The sequence below is a fragment of the Stegostoma tigrinum genome, chromosome 3 (assembly GCF_030684315.1).
Source record: "Stegostoma tigrinum isolate sSteTig4 chromosome 3, sSteTig4.hap1, whole genome shotgun sequence".
Lineage (NCBI taxonomy): Eukaryota > Metazoa > Chordata > Chondrichthyes > Orectolobiformes > Stegostomatidae > Stegostoma > Stegostoma tigrinum.
In genome coordinates, this window is record NC_081356.1 from 113,623,824 (window position 1) to 113,641,913 (window position 18,090).

At 43.2% G+C, this 18,090-nt stretch overlaps 1 protein-coding gene across 7 annotated transcripts in view; it reads left to right on the plus strand.

The window, feature by feature from the left end:
- acsl1a (acyl-CoA synthetase long chain family member 1a) overlaps positions 1–18,090 on the plus strand; it is a 167,834-nt gene that overhangs the window by 147,197 nt on the left and 2,547 nt on the right. For all 7 annotated transcript variants that reach the window (XM_048526774.2, XM_059644838.1, XM_059644837.1 and 4 more), the window contains 4 exons: positions 5,804–5,892; positions 8,592–8,708; positions 10,676–10,819; positions 17,648–17,749. In XM_048526774.2, the coding sequence (XP_048382731.1) occupies positions 5,804–5,892; positions 8,592–8,708; positions 10,676–10,819; positions 17,648–17,749 (452 nt within the window). The remainder of the gene's footprint in view (positions 1–5,803; positions 5,893–8,591; positions 8,709–10,675; positions 10,820–17,647; positions 17,750–18,090) is intronic.

An 18,090-nucleotide genomic window follows, 5' to 3' on the forward strand; every position in this document is an offset into this window, starting at 1 on the left:
AAACGTACGGATGATAATGGAATAGTGTAGGTTAGATGGGCTTCAGATTGGTTTCACAGGTCGGCACAACATTGAGGGCCGAAGGGCCTGTATTGCTCTGTAATGTTCTATGTTCTATGATACAATACACTGGTTGGTTCTATGGAACCTGAAGAGCAAATTTGACTTGGTCTGCCAAGCACCACTATTTACTACGTCCAGTCTGCCTGCCTCTATTCTGCTTGGACCTCAATAAAGGTAGGTAGCAAGTGGGATAGGAACTGGCAGGATGAAAATCACTAATCCAGCACGGAGAGCCTGTTGCTCACCCCAAAGTCATTTCTGCTGAGTGTTCTCAGTAGCAGTCTTCACTGGCGGCAAAGCTTCACACTATCTGATGGGTGTTATTTTTGTTGGATGCACTGTCTGCTTGTGCATGGTAACTAGACAATTGCCTGCCTTTCTGGAATTGGCTCGCTGTGTTGGGACTCCCGTCAACTCACATGGTGAAATGCAGTAGAGACCCAATCCCATGTAATGTCTTCACCTTCTCCATGGCACCAAGAAAGGCAGGAGTGGGAATGCCCCATGCCACTTGCCTGTTCTCTGCCTGCATTTGAAACTGGTCCGTTGGTGCCCAGTTGTAAAGTACACTGATGCCTTTGCAAGTGAATGATTTCTACTGATTGTAAATTGTGGCAGACTGATTATCGAGCTGGAGGTGGAAGGAAGGGGATAAAAAGAGTACGGGCAGCATGGTGGCTCAGTGGTTAGCATTGCTGCCCCACTGCGCCAGGGACCTGCGTTTGATTCCATCCTTGGGCAACTGTCCAGAAGTGAGAAACTTCAGTCATGAGGACAGGTTGAAGAAGTTCGGACTATTCTCCTTGGAAAGAAGAAAGCCGAGAGAAGATTTGATAAAGGGGAGAAGCTGCTTACGCTCGTAATAGATACGGGAGTAAGAGGGCATAGATTTAAGCTGATGCACAAATGAAGCAAGGGTAACATGAGGAAAAACTTTTTTCGTTTAGCAAGTATTGAGGCATTCAAGGGGACCAAATGGCTTGCTCCTGCTCCTATTTTCTAAGTATTCTAAGTGAAGGATGATTATTTGGATAAAAATTGTGTGCAAACAGATGGGGAGAAAGCAGGAGATTGGCATGAGGTAAAGATGCTTCTTAAAGATCCAGTGAAAATTTGTTGGGCTGAATGGCCTCCTTCTATCTGATGACAATTCTGTGGTTTTATTACTCTCAGCATTTTCTTTACTGTTTTTGAGTTTTGGATTCTGAGGATATTTAAAACTATTCATCGAGTATTCATCTTGTAAATCTTGTAACAAGATATGGGTTGAGGTGCATAGATGTGGTATTAATTTTGCAATCCATATGAACAAGGAACAAGATTAGGCCACTTGTCCCTTCGAGCCTGCCCAACCATCTCTCATCCCCTTGGTAATCAAGAATCTTTCTATCTCTGCCCTTAAAAATATTTAAAAATTCTGCATCCATTTGAGGAAGGGAATTCCAAAACCTCTCAACTCTCTGAGAGGAAAAAACACTTTCCTCACCTCTGTCTTAAATAAGTAACCCCTTATTGTTAAACTATAACCCCAAGTTCTAGATTCTGTTCTAGATTCTAGATTAAAAGAAGTGGTGGGGGGGGAGTATGTTTTTTTTTTGGTTTGACAACATTATCTTCATGGCCTTATTGCTATTTGGGCATAGGGCTTGGTGGTGTCTACCATGTGGTATGGGTGTGTGTGTTGGGAGGGTGCGGTTTACTGCAGGCAGCCCATTTTCACTGACATTTCATGGTGTCTCTGCTGGTGCAGCACACTCAACAGGTTACTGCAGATGCTGAGTTGGAACATGGGATGTCCAGTGCAGACATGACCCACATTATCCATGTGCAGGGTGTCTCCTGTGAGGTAATGTGTGCTGAGCCCTCGTCTGCCACTGATGACTGGTCTGAGATTTAAGAAACTCTTTCACACCTTCTGTTCCCAGTTTATTGCCTTTCCCTTCGTGAGTGATGGGCCCTGCTGCTGGAGGGGTGTTGGTTGCTGTGGAAGCCTAGGAGCTCACCAGGTGATAAGGAGTACCCAGTACAGGGAGATGTTGCAGCCACAGGGCCTCTTGAGACACATGAGTGAGCAGGAAACCCAGAGAATTCCTGTCTTGACTCCATTTCCTGAGTAAGAGCTAGAGGCAATGCCGACGCAAACACTATGTGCCCTGGGATATGGTGACAGATCTGTGCCGGATGCTGGAGCAAGGACCCGAGGGCTCCCAGTGGCTGTGAAGTCCACCGAACCACAGAACGTCAGTGTGACTGGCTCCTTCCAGGGAGCGAGAGGTGACTGTTTGGAATCTCTCAGTCATGCACCAGTAAAGGCATCAGGGCAGTGACCAATCCCATTTGTAGAGGGTCATAGTGGTTCACTTCATTCCCCCATAAAGAGGTCAGTGCTGCAGTCTGGGCGGTAGGAGTCAAGAACATAGCTGGCTTCACCCAATTACAGGTCGCCTTCGATAGTACTCACACACCACTGAGAGGGCCATATCACAACACTGCGATTTCATCAACAGGAATGGGTTCCAATCCATTAATCACCAGATGATCTGCAAACACTGTTATCTCTTCCTAGAGTTAAGTGCCTGCTGTCACAATTCATGTACTCTGGAGCACTCTTGTATTCCTGGCACATTTGAGGATTCAGGGACCTTACAAGGTTGGCTCCTGTGGTCTAATAGCTCCCCACTGTGGCCATGGCTATTGACATAATTGAGCGACCTCTGACTGATACAGAGAGCAGACGTAATGCCATTCGTGCCACAACCAGAATTGTGGTGGAGCAGAATATAGGATCTTTAGCAATGTGATGCCATCACTTGAACCAGTATAGGTGTACTGTCTGGACCGTGTGTGCGTTATCCTGGCGCGCTGTGCTCTGCACATTTGGAGCGTGCATTGAGGCAATGTGCTGGATACTGAAGAATGAGAGAACAGAAGCAGTCTTCTGAGGAGGAAGATGATGGCATTAAAATAGAGGAAGATAACATCCATGACAGAGCTTAGGTGTGCCAGGTGGAACAGGCTGATAGAACCTCACTGTGACACCTGGTTCCAAGAGAACTGGGTACAGTTAGACAATCATTAAATGTTATATTTTTGGGCCATGAAACCTAAATCAGCTTGACTTTATGGGGGCAGCGTTCAGCCTTTGTTGGCTTAATTTTATTCCCTTCTGCGTTCTGTAAATGAAAGCTCACATGTCTGATTGTGTTTATCCAGTTGTTGCCCATATGCGATGTTCCTCTGCCATACATTAATACCATGCAGGCCTACGGTAAACATGGGGTGACAGGGTAGCATTGCCTTTGGACGTGTTCAAACAGGATGTCGCTGGGGTCAGGTAAAATGTGTGGCCTATTGGTTAGACAGTGATCAGGATGAGAGAAAGGGGTTGAATGTGCGAGGGAATGTCAGCCGTGGGCTGTGGGCACCATGGCTTTGTGTCTGCTGCGCTGTGGTGATGTTGGCAAAAGAATCACCAGATGCAGGCGCAAGGGGTGTTAGTCTTTTGGCAGATGTTAGCTGAGTAGCGAGTTGTGTGATGGATGTTAAGATAGGTGAAATTGGACATGAGAGATGCCATTTGAGCAGGGTGTATAATTAATGAGGTGAGTTTAGCAAGATTTGGAGAGAAATTCTGCTGAGCCTTGGAATGAGAAGCCCTCCAAACAATTTGGCACAACTTGGACTTAGCCAAAAAATGTAAGATTCAGCCCTTGGTCAATAAAAAGTGAAGCTGGAGAAACACAGCAGTTCACACAGCTTCGGGGGAACATGGTGGAGCGGACGAGGGAGCCACAGAGTGAGTGGCCCCTCTCTGCTCTCCAAATCCAACCCATCATCCTCCACCAATTTCATCATCTACAACCGGGTCCCACTACCAAATAGATATTTCCTTCCCCAACCCTGTCCGCTTTCCATAGGGACCTGTTCAGTCCTTGACTCCCTCGTCCGCTCCACACTCCCCACCAACCTTCCCACCACACCTCGCACCTTTCCCTGCAAACACAGGAAGTACTACACCTGCCCCTACACCTCCTTCTCAACTTGGTCCAAGGCCCCAAGCAATCATTCCAAATCTGACAGTTCACCTGTATGTCTTCCAAGCTGGTCTCTTGCATCCGGTGCTCCCAATGTGGTCTCCTGTAGATCGGAGAGACCAAGCGCAGATTCAGTGACCGATTCACAGAGTATCTGCGCTAGTTATGCTCCAATCGACACCACTTCCTGGTTGCCAGCCATTTCAACTCCCCCTCCCACTCCCTTAGTGACATGTCCATCCTGGGCCACCTCCACCTTCAAAATGATGCCATGTGTAAACTGGAGGAACAACACCTTATATTCCACCTCAGGAGCTTACAGCCCAATGGCGTCAACATAGAGTTCACCAGCTTCAAAATCTCCCCACCCCTGACCATCCCATGTCCAGCCATCCCTCTCATCCCCGCCTCCTTGACCTGATCCAACCTGCCCATCTTACTTCTCACCTGTCCGCCCCACCCTTTCCACTGACCAACCCCCTACCTGCACCCACCTATCACCATCCCACCTACCTTCCAGCCCAGGCCCCCCTCTGTATTTATTTGAGTTCCCTTCCTCCTCCCCAGTCCTGATGAAGGGTCCAGACCCGAAATTTTGACCTTCCTGTTCCTTCAGTGGTGTCTAAGACTGCTGTGCTTCCCCAGCTCCATATTTTAGCAACTCTAACTTCCAGCATCTGCAGTCCTTATTATCTTTTTTCAGCCCTTGATAACAGCTATTGAAAACACAAATTAAATGCTGTATACTTACCATTCTTTTCCATCTTTCCTTCAATGTAATCACTTATTTCTAAGTAGACCGTCTTGGCCAGGTTGTTTTTTTTATATAATTTAGACAGAGCACAACATTGTAAAATTTGCTGACAATATGTTGAATTTCCTGAGTTGGGGGATATTTTGTTAAAAATACAGTGCAAATGCTCCAACAGTTTTTGCATCATTTAAATGCATCAGGCTACATTTGAACATGTATGCAGTCACATTATATATATCACTAATGCTTAGGGTGTGCAATATTACCCACCTCACCACAGACTGAACTATGAATTCTATTCCTTTATTGATGCCACTGATTTAAGAATTGTATATTTGTAATTTTTACCTTGCATCAAACTTAATTTACTTGATGTAGTTTTGTAGTTGGTGTGTTCTTAGTAATTGCATGTCCAGAGATAACAAGTTGAGTTGGTAACAAAGTTGCATTCTGTACTTTTGCCCTTCAAAACTAAATCAGTGCACATCAATAAAACTTAATTTTCTTGGTAACATATTGCTTAGGTTGATATTCCATGAAAAGTAATTCTTTATAGATGTTGAACAAAATAATTTTACTCTAGTTATGCGTGGAAAGTTCTTTACACAGAGGGTGGTGGGTGCCTGGAACGCGTTGCCGGCGAAGGTGTTAGACGCAGACATGTTAGCGTCTTTTAAGATATATTTGGACAGGTACATGGATGGGCAGGGAGCAAATGGACACAGACCTTTAGAATATAGATGACAGGTTAGACAGAGGATCTTGATCGGCGCAGGCTTGGAGGGCCGAAGGGCCTGTTCCTGTGCTGTAGGTTTCTTTGTTTCTTTGTTTAATGGACATTTTTACCAATTGTAAACACTTTTTTCCATTATCACTGAATACCCACTATGGGCAGCATTTTAATGCATGTGGGTTAACTCCTTCGCTTCGGTTTTTCCCTTTTCATCTGCAGGACATGTTGGAGCTCCAATGCCTTGTAATCTGATTAAACTTGTTGATGTAGAAGAAATGAACTATTTTGCAAGAGAAGGGGAGGGTGAGGTAAGCAGAAACGTTTTTCTATTCTTGCACTAAAATAACACCAATTATGAAGATTTAATCTTGGACTGGTATACAAGTAGAGAATTTGGCAGTTTAGCAAGAGTGAATTCAACTGTATTAAGATGGGGTGTAGAATAAGACCCTTCTAAAAAAAAAGTAATTTATTACAATAAAAAGCACAACATTTAATCTGAATGAAACAGAAAAAATGCTGGAAATATATAGGAGGTCTGGCAGCATCTTTAGAGAGAGAATCAGATTTAACACTTGAGTTAGTGATAATGGGAACTGCAGATGCTGGAGAATCCAAGGTAATAAAGTGTGAACCTGGATAAACACAGCAGGCCAAGCAGCATCTCAGGAGCACAAAAGCTGACGTTTCGGGCCCATGATGGACGTGTCCATCATGGGCCTCCTGCAGTGCCACCCGAAGGTTGCAGGAACAGCAACTCATATTCCGCTTGGGAACCCTGCAGCCCAATGGTATTAATGTGGACTTCACCAGCTTCAAAATCTCCCCTTGCCCCACCGCACCCCAAAACCAGCCCAGTTCGTCCCCTCCCCCCACTGCACCACACAACCAGCCCAGCTCTTCCCTTCCACCCACTGCATCCCAAAACCAGTCCAGCCTGTCTCTGCCTCCCTAACCTGTTCTTCCTCTCACCCATCCCTTCCTCCCACCCCAAGCCGCACCTCCATCTCCTACCTACTAACCTCATCCCACCTCCTTGACCTGTCCATCTTCCCTGGACTGACCTATCCCCTCCCCACCTCCCCACCTATCCTCTCCTCTCCACCTATCTTCTTTTTGTCCATCTTCGGTTCGCCTCCCCCTCTCTCCCTATTTATTCCAGAACCCTCACCCCATCCCCCTCTCTGATGAAGGGTCTAGGCCTGAAACGTCAGCTTTTATGCTCCTGGGATGCTGCTTGGCCTGCTGTGTTCATCCAGCTTCACACTTTATTAACACTTGAGTTAGGCCCTTTCATTATAACTGGAACATGATAGATATATAGTATATTTATGTATGTGAAATGGGAGGGTATGCAAAGAACTATAGGAGGGTGTAGGAAAAGAGAAAGTCAATGGGAGATGCTCTATGTCATGAGGAGTATTGTTAGTGTTAACAAGGAGAGAATATTTCCAGCAGCAGAAAGATTGATAAACAGCTGAAACACCATTCAATGCATTTTTAAAAAAGCAAAATGACAACATGAAGAAAACTGTCTCATGATGAGTTGTTATGATTTAGAAAGTCCTGCAAAAAAGGATAATGAAGAAGAAGGGTGTAGGCCCAAAACATTAGCTTCCCTGCTCCTCTGATGTTGCTTGGCCTGCTGTGTTCTTCCAGTTCTACACCTTGTTATCCCGTGATGTCAGTGCCAGTAACTGTTTAAAAGCAAATTGGATAAACACTTGAAATGGGAAAAAAATTGGAGAGAAATGGGAGAGAGTTGGGCAGAAGGACTAATTGGATTGTTCTCTTTAAGAAGTAGGACATGCATAATGCTTCTGTGAATGGAATTTAAGTCTGAACTGAAGAATAGAAAAATATTCTCTCAAAAGCTGGATAGCAAGCAAAAGGTTAGAGCGCGAACGCTCCCTGACCTACTCCAGTGTTAAATTTGAAGTTTGAAAGACTCAGGGACTTATGTGGTCGTAAAGATCTCTGACAATATCTGCAATATGGAAACTTATTGATGGTTACCTGAAACCTCAGAGCGAATCAAAAGGTTTACTTTTCAAATTGTTGTAGGAAATATGTTGTATATTCATTATTTAACTGCCATCTACTGTGGTGTATATATACGTTCAGTGGTTGACCTTTTGTTTGTGAACTCGGACAGTTTCTGCATTGTATGCTTTCATAGAGGTGTTGATATAAGCAGGTGTCACCCAAGCAAAGACTCTAATAACTGTGGAAAGTAGGGTGCATAACATTGTAGATTCTGCAATCTGTTTAGATTCTCAGCCTTTACTTTCGTTTTTTTATTGGATGTGAGCACGGCTGACAGAACTTATGTTTGTTACCCATCTCTGACTGCCCTTGAGATAATGGCAATGCACTGCCTGCCAGAACTGCTGCAGTCTGTGTAGTGTGGGTAAACCACAGTGTTGTAAGGGACGATGTTCTTGTATTTTGATCCAGCAACAGTGAGGGAGAAGCGGTGAGTGAGGATGTTGTGGAATGCACGGGGGAACTTTTGGGTGATGGTGTTCTCATGCACCTTTGCCCTTGTTCTTCCAGATGGTAGAATTTATAAGGACAAGCTCGATAGGAGCAGCAGTAGACCATACAGCCTGTCCAGCCTGCTTTTTCATTCAGCATTCTCATGGCTGAATTTTGGCTTCAGCACCAGATTTCCAGCTGCTCCCCATATTTCTTTGAAGTTTGGAAGGTGCTGTTGAAGATTCCCAGGTAATTGCTGCAATAGATGGGTCAAAAACTGCGGCCACTATACTCTCTGCTGGAGAGTTTCGTGGTTAAGTTGATAGCTGGGGTCCCAGCCAAATGGGATGTTGTTGAATTCTTTGATTAATTTTGGAGCTGTACTTATCCAGGCAAAATGTGGCAGTGCCACATGCTGATATATTTAAGATCAAACCTGGATATCTTTCCTGTTGTTTACATCAGATTATTTTGTGGAAGAATGAAGGTTAATATTTGTCAGAAACTCTCTTTGTGCTTCATCTTTCAGATTTGTGTAAAAGGGACAAATGTTTTCCGTGGTTACTTAAAAGACTCTGAGAAAACAGCAGAAGCTCTGGATAACCATGGCTGGTTGCACACAGGGGATATAGGAAAGTGGCTGCCAGTAAGTAAGACTTTCTCAATTATCTCCTTGTAAAGTATTAGTTCAATTATTTTGCATTAAAACTCCGTTCTTATAGGACCCTGAGATATTCCAAAAGATTCAGATGTGACCTTGAAATTTTGTTCATACCAATTATTTGTTTTCCCTCCTACTTGTCTCCTTTACTTTGTTACCAGTGTCCTCTTATTTTTTTCTCTGTAAGTGTGTTTTTTTTGCAGTACTGTCTACCATTCTTAAACGATTGTGTGTTTGTAAGCTTTCATGGACTCTGGAATGGGCTTTGGGTGGGTTATTTGTGAGCCTGATCTGATAGGCGACCCTGTCGGAATTTGGAAAGCATCCCATTACACGTGATAGTACTAATGTGAATAGAAATAGCAGTTTAATTATGATGGAATAGAAATGCTATAGGTACTTCTTCCTTGCCTATGAAGGTTTTTTAAAAAATTATACGAACAAAATGGAATGCATTGCTGTAGTAGCAGGAATCCAGAGACAACTAAAACTGCTCAGTATTGAAAAATACAAGTTTTTTAATCATTTTAATTTTTGGCAAATTGTGAAGTAACTGAGGAGTCATAAGACATTCCCATTTTGAGCCCTTTGAGTTAAGAGTAGTTGGGATTAGAATTCAGGCTGAAATTTCATCTACTCTTCCCCATCAAATGTCTAAAAGCCCACCTCAGAAACGTATCTCCTGCTGTACAGCATATAAACTATCACTTTGCTTCCATTACGTGAAATTATTAGTTGGTGCTAACCTAAGGAGTTGATCTGTGCTATATGGCCATTAGGAATTCTGTTACAATGTTGCAAAATCATTTAATGTAGAATTCTTAATTCGAACAACCTTTTATTCTATTGGTATGGGTTGTTTGCAGGCCCAGGTGTCAATGGTGACAGGACACAGGATGCTATGTCATTTGGTAAATGTCCACAGATGTCTTCCAAAATGTGAATCTTTGCAACTTGCGAACTAGACGAGGACTGTTCATCTTGATAATGTAATATTGTATGTAACACCTATTTGGGGCTCCAGACATTAAAGAGCTTTTTTAAAAAGTGGAAACTTGCATAAAGTAAGCATTTTCCAAATCTTTTTTATCAGAACTTCTCTTCATCTCAGCAGAATTCAATGTTGTTAGATCATGATTCACTTCCGCAACATGATGGTTGCCAAAAATGCAACCATTTTGGTGCATTAAAGCACCATGAAACACACAGTCATTTCCTCCCACTTCCTTCCATTTCCCACTTAAGTTAGATTTTAATGTGTTGATAGGTATAAATGTTCAACCTGGAAGAAAAAATAAAATTCAAAATGCTGGCCTATCTGCTAACTAATGCATAGCTGGAACCATGGAGCAAAAGTCTCAAGATGTGATGATGCTTGTGCAAAACTATGGTCTGTGTTCTCCCTTGCATGTACCCTACCCTACCCTTTACAATGGAGAAGAGATGTGTTTGGCTCAAGGGTGTTAAACTGCAGCTTTGGAACTGACCTCCCGTGATGTTAGGATCATGATGCATGGTCTGAAAGCAACAGAGGGGAGAGAACGTAGAAATGGTTGTTCCCGCAGCGTTCTTAATGACTAAGTTTGACAGAAACGTGCATTGGCTGATAAGTTAAGTCAGCAAACTTGTATGGTCAGCGATAATGGCATTTTTGTAGTCAAAACAGATAGTCACTGAATCAAATCATCGCTCACTGAAACCCTGTCATTACTGCTGGCCTTGAAGGACCAATTGTCACATCCTACTGCTGCCACTCCGAGATCCTGATAACTTACTTTTATTATACCCACCTTTCATTGTGCAATCTGCCCCTGTAATGACCAATGGGAAAGAAAAGAGAGACCTTGTGGCAAGTAATCTCCCAGCTGTGGAACCCTTTCTAATGGTAAAATTAATGTAAGAATTTTGCAGTAGTTTCTGATTAAAAGGCAGCCTTTGTTTTGCTACACCAGAATGGCACTCTGAAGATAATCGACCGAAAGAAGCACATCTTCAAACTGGCACAGGGCGAGTACATTGCACCAGAGAAAATTGAGAACATCTACGTGCGAAGTGAGCCTGTGGCTCAGGTGTTTGTCCACGGTGACAGTCTGCAGGTAATTCAAACCTCCAACTGGAACAATAGAAGTCGTTTGAATTCTTGGCTACCACTAAGCAATGGTATAACTCAATGGTGGCTCAATTTCAGTTTGAGTTTGAACAACCCATCAGTTGTCCCTCAGTTAGGGGGTGACATTGGTTATTAATTTCTGCCGTGGGTTTTCACGTGATTCAACAGGCTGACTTTCAACCTTTGACTATATGGGTCAGGATGTCTCACAAGCTACTAGGACCCAGAGGGCAGGATTTGCTTCTTTTTCTCTACTACTGTCTCATCATTCAGGTGTTTGGATTAAAAGAAGTGGGGTAGTGATGTGCTAGGGTGCCTGGTCTAGTCCCTTCCCCACTTGGTGTGAACAGAGGGTACCTTGTAGAGAGGATTACTCAATCATGGAAGATGCTGCCCAAACACACCTCACCCTCCAACAACCTTCGTGCATCTGTCGCCTGTGTGCAGTTTCTTGATTAGGAGTTCACAGATTCACTAATTCACTATCACCATATGACCTGGTGGATGAACCATGGTAAAAGCCTGTCTCTGACATTGTTTAACGTGGGGACCTTAAATTACCATCATTGTCCACATTGTTCATTGCTGGGAATTATGGTCAGATTTTGATGAAATGTCTAGCCATAATAACTAGAAATGCCTGTTGCTGCTGCTTCTTCTGAATTCAAAGAATTTATTTGCCACTTGTGCAATTGATGATTTTTTTTTTTGGTCTGCATTTTCTATGGTTTCCTCCCTCCCGATGTTGCCACCATGGGTGGGTCCACTAAGAACAAAGTGCACTTGATGGCATTACACAAAGAGATCATCAATGAATGCAAGCTTCTCCTCCACATTGAGGTGATGATCCAAAAGGAACTGTGGTAACTCTCAGTAACCGTTTTCTGCCACTGCCCAAGCTGAGCTTTAGCAGAATACTTATGACTGACTCCTGAAGCTCGCTGTCAGCAAGGAATTGGGGATCTCAGAGCTCTGTGTGGAGAAGTCACTATCCTGCGAACTTTTTTTTCTCAAATTGGCTAGTTAGTAACCGGAGAATGGGCTCACTGCTCAATGGGAGGCTCTTAAGCTTGGAAGCAACAGCAAGATGCCCCTACAGCTGAGTAAGGGAGAGGGTGCCCCATAAATGGTTTCTCTAAATTCTTAAAATTTTGAATAAGAAAATTCAAAAGATGGCCTGCTGCTGAAAGCAGTCAAAGATTCTCTCAGCCTGCAGAGAATGTTTGCCTCCTACTGGACCACTGGGAAGACCCTCGCCAACTGTGGAAGGGCTGGAAAGCTGACTGGAAAACCCCAGTCAACCTCCAACAATAGGCCTGTAATTGATCAAATTGGCTACACTGCCAGCCCCTGTCCCTTCCTGCCACTGGCCCTAGGGCAGAAATGGAGCTGGAGAACTGTCGCATCAGCTGGCTGAGCAAACATCCTATCTCCATACCTGTGCTCATCAAGGCTAAAATTTCAGTGTTTTGTATCTACACTCTAACAAGAAATTGTTTCAGTTGTTTGAAATAGAACTAGTTTTTTTAAATCCAAGTGCAACATTAGCAGAATTGGAAAAGGACCTGAATATTAAGTTGCCAGAAAATTGGCTTTGTTCCATTTAAGTACTTGTCTTTTAGAATGTGCAATTTGTTTTCATTTCTATCAGACTGGTTTCACATGGCTCAGATTCAAATTGAAGATTGAATTTTCAATTAAGATCTAATTTATGTGATTACCTTTGAGAGCTTCTATTCGACTCATATTTGCCAATGTAGCCATTTCAATCACTGCAGCAACTTAGCTGCTTTTGTGTATTTTATTCAATATTTTGTTGTTTTATGTAAAAACTACCTTCAGGTGTCCTGAGATCAATTTGGTGCAGTACAGAATCTAGAAACATGAATTTACCTCTCAGCAGTTCAATAATTAAATAAAAGAAGTTGGACTAAAATGTTCATATCAATAATGGTGATGATGAAACTATCAGTCTTCATACTCTGACTCGCTAGTGCTCTTTAGGGAACTAAATCTCTGCCCTTATCTGGCCCAGGATTTTTATGAGTCCCAAGTGCATGGGTAACATTCTGAAAAGGCCTTACAATCTCCATTGTGTGTGGGAATGTGAAAACGCAGCTTACTAGCCCTATCTTCAAGGCAATTGGAAAGACACAGTAAATTTTTGGCCTTGCCAGTGATGCCCTGGGAATGAACAAAAACGTCACCATATTATCTGAATAAATGGATATTCAGAGCCAGACAAAGTTTAACACTTCACAAACTGTGGTGGGACTGCTTCATGATCTGGTCAGGGAGTTTGCAAGTTTTTATGTAGAATCACATAGAATGTACGGCGCAGAAGTGAGGCTTGGAATAGAGAGTGAGTGCAGCTGAACATGTGGCTACAGAGCTGGTGTAGGAGGGAGGGCTTCAGATATGTGGATCATTGGGATACCTTCTGGGGAAGATAGGACCTGTACAAGAAGGACGGGTTGCACCTGAACTGGAGGGGCATCAATATCCTGGGCGAGAGGTTTGCTAGAGCTCTTTGGGTGGATTTAAAGTAGTTTGGCAGGGCAGTGGGAACCAGAGCTACAGATCAGAGGATGGGGTAGCTGGTGTACAGGCAGATACAGCATGCAGAGAATCTGTAGGGAAGGATAGACTGTTGATAGGGCCAAGTTGCAGTCAGTGCGATGGGTTGAAGTGTGTCTATTTTAACGCAAGAAGTGTCAGGAATAAGGGTGATGAACTTAAAGCATGGATCAGTACTTGGAGCTTTGGCCATTACAGAGACTTGGATATCACAGGGGCAGGAATGGTTGTTTGATGTTCTGGGCTATAATTGGTTCAAAAGAAATAGGGAGGGAGGTGGGGGAGTGGCATTGCTAATCAGGGATAGTATCTCACCTGCAGAAAGGGAGGTCGTGGAGGAGGGTTTCTCCACTGAGTCAGTATGTGTGGAAATCAGAAATGGGAAAGAAGCAGTCATTTTCTTGGGAGTTTTCCATAAACTTCCCAACAGCAACAGAGACACCGAGGAATAGATTGGGAGGCAGATTTTGGAAAGGTGCAGAAGTAACAGCATTGTTGTCATGGGTGACTTCAACTTCCCTAATATTAACTGGAACCTCCTAAGTGCAAATAGTTCGGATGGAGCAGATTTTGTCAGGTGTGTCCAGGAAGGATTTCTGACTCAATTTGTAAATAGGCTGACGAGAGGGGAGGCCATATTGGATTTGGTGCTTGGCAACGAACCAGGCCAGGTGTCAGCTCTCTCAGTGATAGTGATCACAACTCCCTGACCTTTACTATAGTCATGGAGAGGAGTAGGAGCAGATGGTATGGGAACGTATTTAATTGGGGAAGGGGGAGTTACAATACTGTTAGACAGGAACTGCATAGCATAAATTGGGAACAGATATTCTCAGGGAAATGCACACAGAAATGTGGAGGTTGTTTAAGGAGCACGTGCTATGAGTACTGGATAGGCTTGTCCCACTGAGGCAAGGAAGGGATGGTAAGGTAAAGGAACCTTGGATGACAAGACATGTGGAACATCTAGTCAAGTGGAAGAAGGAAGACTACTTCAGGTTGAGGAGGCAAGGATCAGACAGAGATCTAGATGGTTACAAAGTATCCAGGACAGAACTGAAGAATATACTTAATGGGAGCTGGAATCAGGCATGAAAAAGCCTTGGCGGGAAGGATGAAGAAAAACCCAAGGCATTCTATGCTGATGTGAGGAACAAGAGGATGGCCAGCGTGAGGTTAGGGCCAATCAGGGATGGTTGAGGGAACTTGTGCGTGGAGTCAGAGGAGGTAGGGAAGGTCCTTAATGAATACTTTGCTTCATTACTCACCAGTGAGAAGGACCGTGATGTTTTTGAGGACAGCAGGAAGCAGGCTGAACAGGTTGATGTTAGGAAGGAGGATGTGCTAGAAATTTTGAAAAACATGAGGATAGGTAAGTTCTCTGAGCCAGACAGGATATATCCAAGCTTCCTGCTGGAGGCGAGGGAAGAGATTGTTGCGCCTTTGGCAACGATCTTTGTGTCCTCACTGTCCAGTGGAGTAGTACCAGATAATTGGAGGGTGGCAAATGTTATTCCCTTGTTCAGGAAAGGGAATAGGGATAATACTGGGAATTACAGACCCAGTTTTACTTCTTTGGTGGGCAAATTATTGGAGAGGATTATGAGAGATAATATTTATGATTATTTGGAAAAGCATTGTTCATTAGAAATAGTCAGCATGGTTTTGTGAGGGGTAGGTCATGCCTCAGAAGCCTTATTGAATTCTTTGAGGATGTAACAAAGTACATTGAAGAAGGCAGAACAGTGAATGTGGTATATGTGGATTTTAGCAAGGCACTTGATAAGGTTCCCCATGGCAGGCTCATTCAGAAAGTATGGTGGTATGGGATTCAGGGAAATTTGGCTGTCTGGATATAGAATTGGCTGTCCAGTAGAAGACAGAGGGTGGTAGTAGATGGAAAGTATTCAGCCTGGAGCTCAGTGACCAGTGGTGTTCCGCAGGGATCTGTTCTGGGACCTCTGCCCTTTGTGATCTTTATAAATGACTCGGATGAGGAAGTGGAAGGGTAGGTTAGTAAGTTTGCCAATGACACGAAGGTTGGTGAAGCTGTGGACAGCATGGAGGGCTGTTGTAGGTTGCAATGGGACATTGACAGGATGCAGAGCTGGGCAAAGAAGTGGTAGATGGAATTTAACCCGGAAAAGTGTGAAGTGATTCATTTTGGAAGGTCAAGTTTAAATGCAGAATACAGGGTTAATGGCAGGATTCTTGGCATTGTGGAGGAACAGAGGATCTTGGGGTCCACATCCGTAGTTAGACTTGTCACCCAAGTTGATAGGGTTGTAAAGAAGGCATACAGTGTGTTGGCTTTCATTGGCAGGTCAATTGAGTTCAAGAGCCGCGAGGTTATGCCGCAGCTCTATAAAACCATGGTTAGACCACACTTGGAATATTGTGTTCAGTTTTGGTTGCCTCATTATATGAAGGATGTGGAAGCTTGAGAGAGGGTGCAAGGAGATTTACCAGGATGAAGCTTGGAATTGGAGAGCAGGTCTTATGAGAAAGGCTGAGGGAGCTAGGGCTTTTCTCATTGGAGCAAAGAAGGATAAGAGGTGACTTGATAGAAGTGTACAAGGTGATGAGAGGCATAGATAGACTGGATAGCAGAGACCTTTCCCCAGAGCAGAAATGACTATCACAAGGAGACGTAATTTTAAGGTGATTGGAGGAAGGTATAGGGGAGATGTCAGAGGTGGTTGCTTTACAGAGAGAGTGGCGGATTCATGGAATGCACTACCAATGGTGGTAATGGAGTCAGATACATTAGGAACATTTAAGCAACTCTTGGATAGTCATATGGATGAGAAAAAAAAAATGAAAGGTATGCAGGATAGTTTGATCTTAGTATAGGATAATAGGTCAGCACAACATCATGGGCCAAAGGACCTGTACAGTGGTGTACTGTTCTACGTTCTGTGTAGAAACAGGCTGTTTATACAACCATCTCATTGCAGATGCTTATGCGAAGGCCTTTATTAGATATTGAGATGATACTGAAGTAGGTTATGGTGGAGGATGTTACACTTGTGTGCACCATTTTATCACTGCGTTAGCATTCTGAGTAAAGGTCCTAAAGGCCTGTGAAAGCTGAATAGCTTTGGTCTCCTGTTGAATTTAACTTGAAGCATATTCTGCCTGCTTCAGGAAGGACAAAGGCCTGGTCCTTTCGCAATGGGTGTGTTCCCCAGTGGGGTAACCTCTATTACAAACTTGGACAAAGCACGCAGGGGCTTTGTCAGTAAGAATGAGCAAGATTCAGGTTGCATACGGAACTAGGAAGGTACCAAGAGTTCAGGGAGCCCGAAGAGTCATCGAGATGTACAGGATGGAAACAGACCCTTTGGTCCAACTTGTCCATGCCAACCAGACATCCTAAATTAATCTAGTCCCATTTGCTAGCTTTTGGCCCATATCCCTCTAAACCCTTCCTATTTGTGTACCCATCTGGATGCCCTTTAAATGCTGTATCAGCCTCCAGCACTTCCTGTGGCAGTTCATGCCATACATGCACCATCCTCTGCATGAAAATGTTGTCCCTTCGGTCCCTTTTAAATCTTTCTCCTCTTTAAACCTTTAGTTTTACCTTGCAGACCTATACCCCACCCACCATAAGGCAAAAGCCTGCTGCTATAAATAATGTACATCTTGAATCCAAATTTATCAGTTTGCTTGTAATATAGATTCGCGATATTTCAAATGTTGTTTGTCACATTTTTTTTAAACATGGAGTTCATACTACGTCATATCTACAAAGCATCATTGATTTTGTGATTATCCAGTAGCAGTCTTTTAAGAGATCTCAAGATTGTTGAGGGGCATTCTATAGACATGTCAGTACAGTGATTGCACTCTATCCTGTGATCACAATTACAGGGAACTGCCATAAAATGTGTTATGGTAGACAGGAAACAAATTTCTTTGCATTGTTTGGAGTTAGAGAAAGGCAGGAAATTAAAATTTAATTTCACACATTTTAACCTATTATAAATAGATATTGTTTAATGGGTCTGTGCAGTCAACTGTTTCCTTTCTAAATGTGCGATTTTTCTGCACTTGTTTTAACATGTTTGTTCGCACACTTTTATCACACAGGTAAGTTTCAAAGGATCCATTTTAGAATATTTTTATAAATTAACTATGATGTGTCAAATTTCAGGCAAGGAGAAAGACTTCTACAGTAATTGGCCTAGGCCTTGTCTCACACCAAATGCCATATTGATTTCTTACGTTTCAGGCCTTTCTGGTGGGAATTGTAGTTCCTGATCCCGAAGTGTTACCTGCATGGGCACAAAAGAGAAATATTACAGGGACATTTGAGGAATTGTGTAAAAACAAGGTAAGTCTTGCACATTTAAATAAAAAATATCAATCAAGTTAAAGAGGATTGAATAGCAAAGTATGCATGCACACTTCTTTTATTGCCATGAAGAAGCGTCAACAGATAGGGAGGAGTGTATAGTACATGTTAGAAACAGTTATGATACTTTATTAGTCTTTTGTGCAATGTTTGCTATAAACTGTGTGGCCATCTAGCAGCAACCTGCAATTGCATTTGAACACTCTCCTCGAGTGGGTTACTGTAAATGATTATGATTGTGATAAATGCAGCAAGTTTTAAGAGGCTGAACACTTAAAGAAATCACATACATTTCAAAAGACCAAATTTGTAGGAACAGC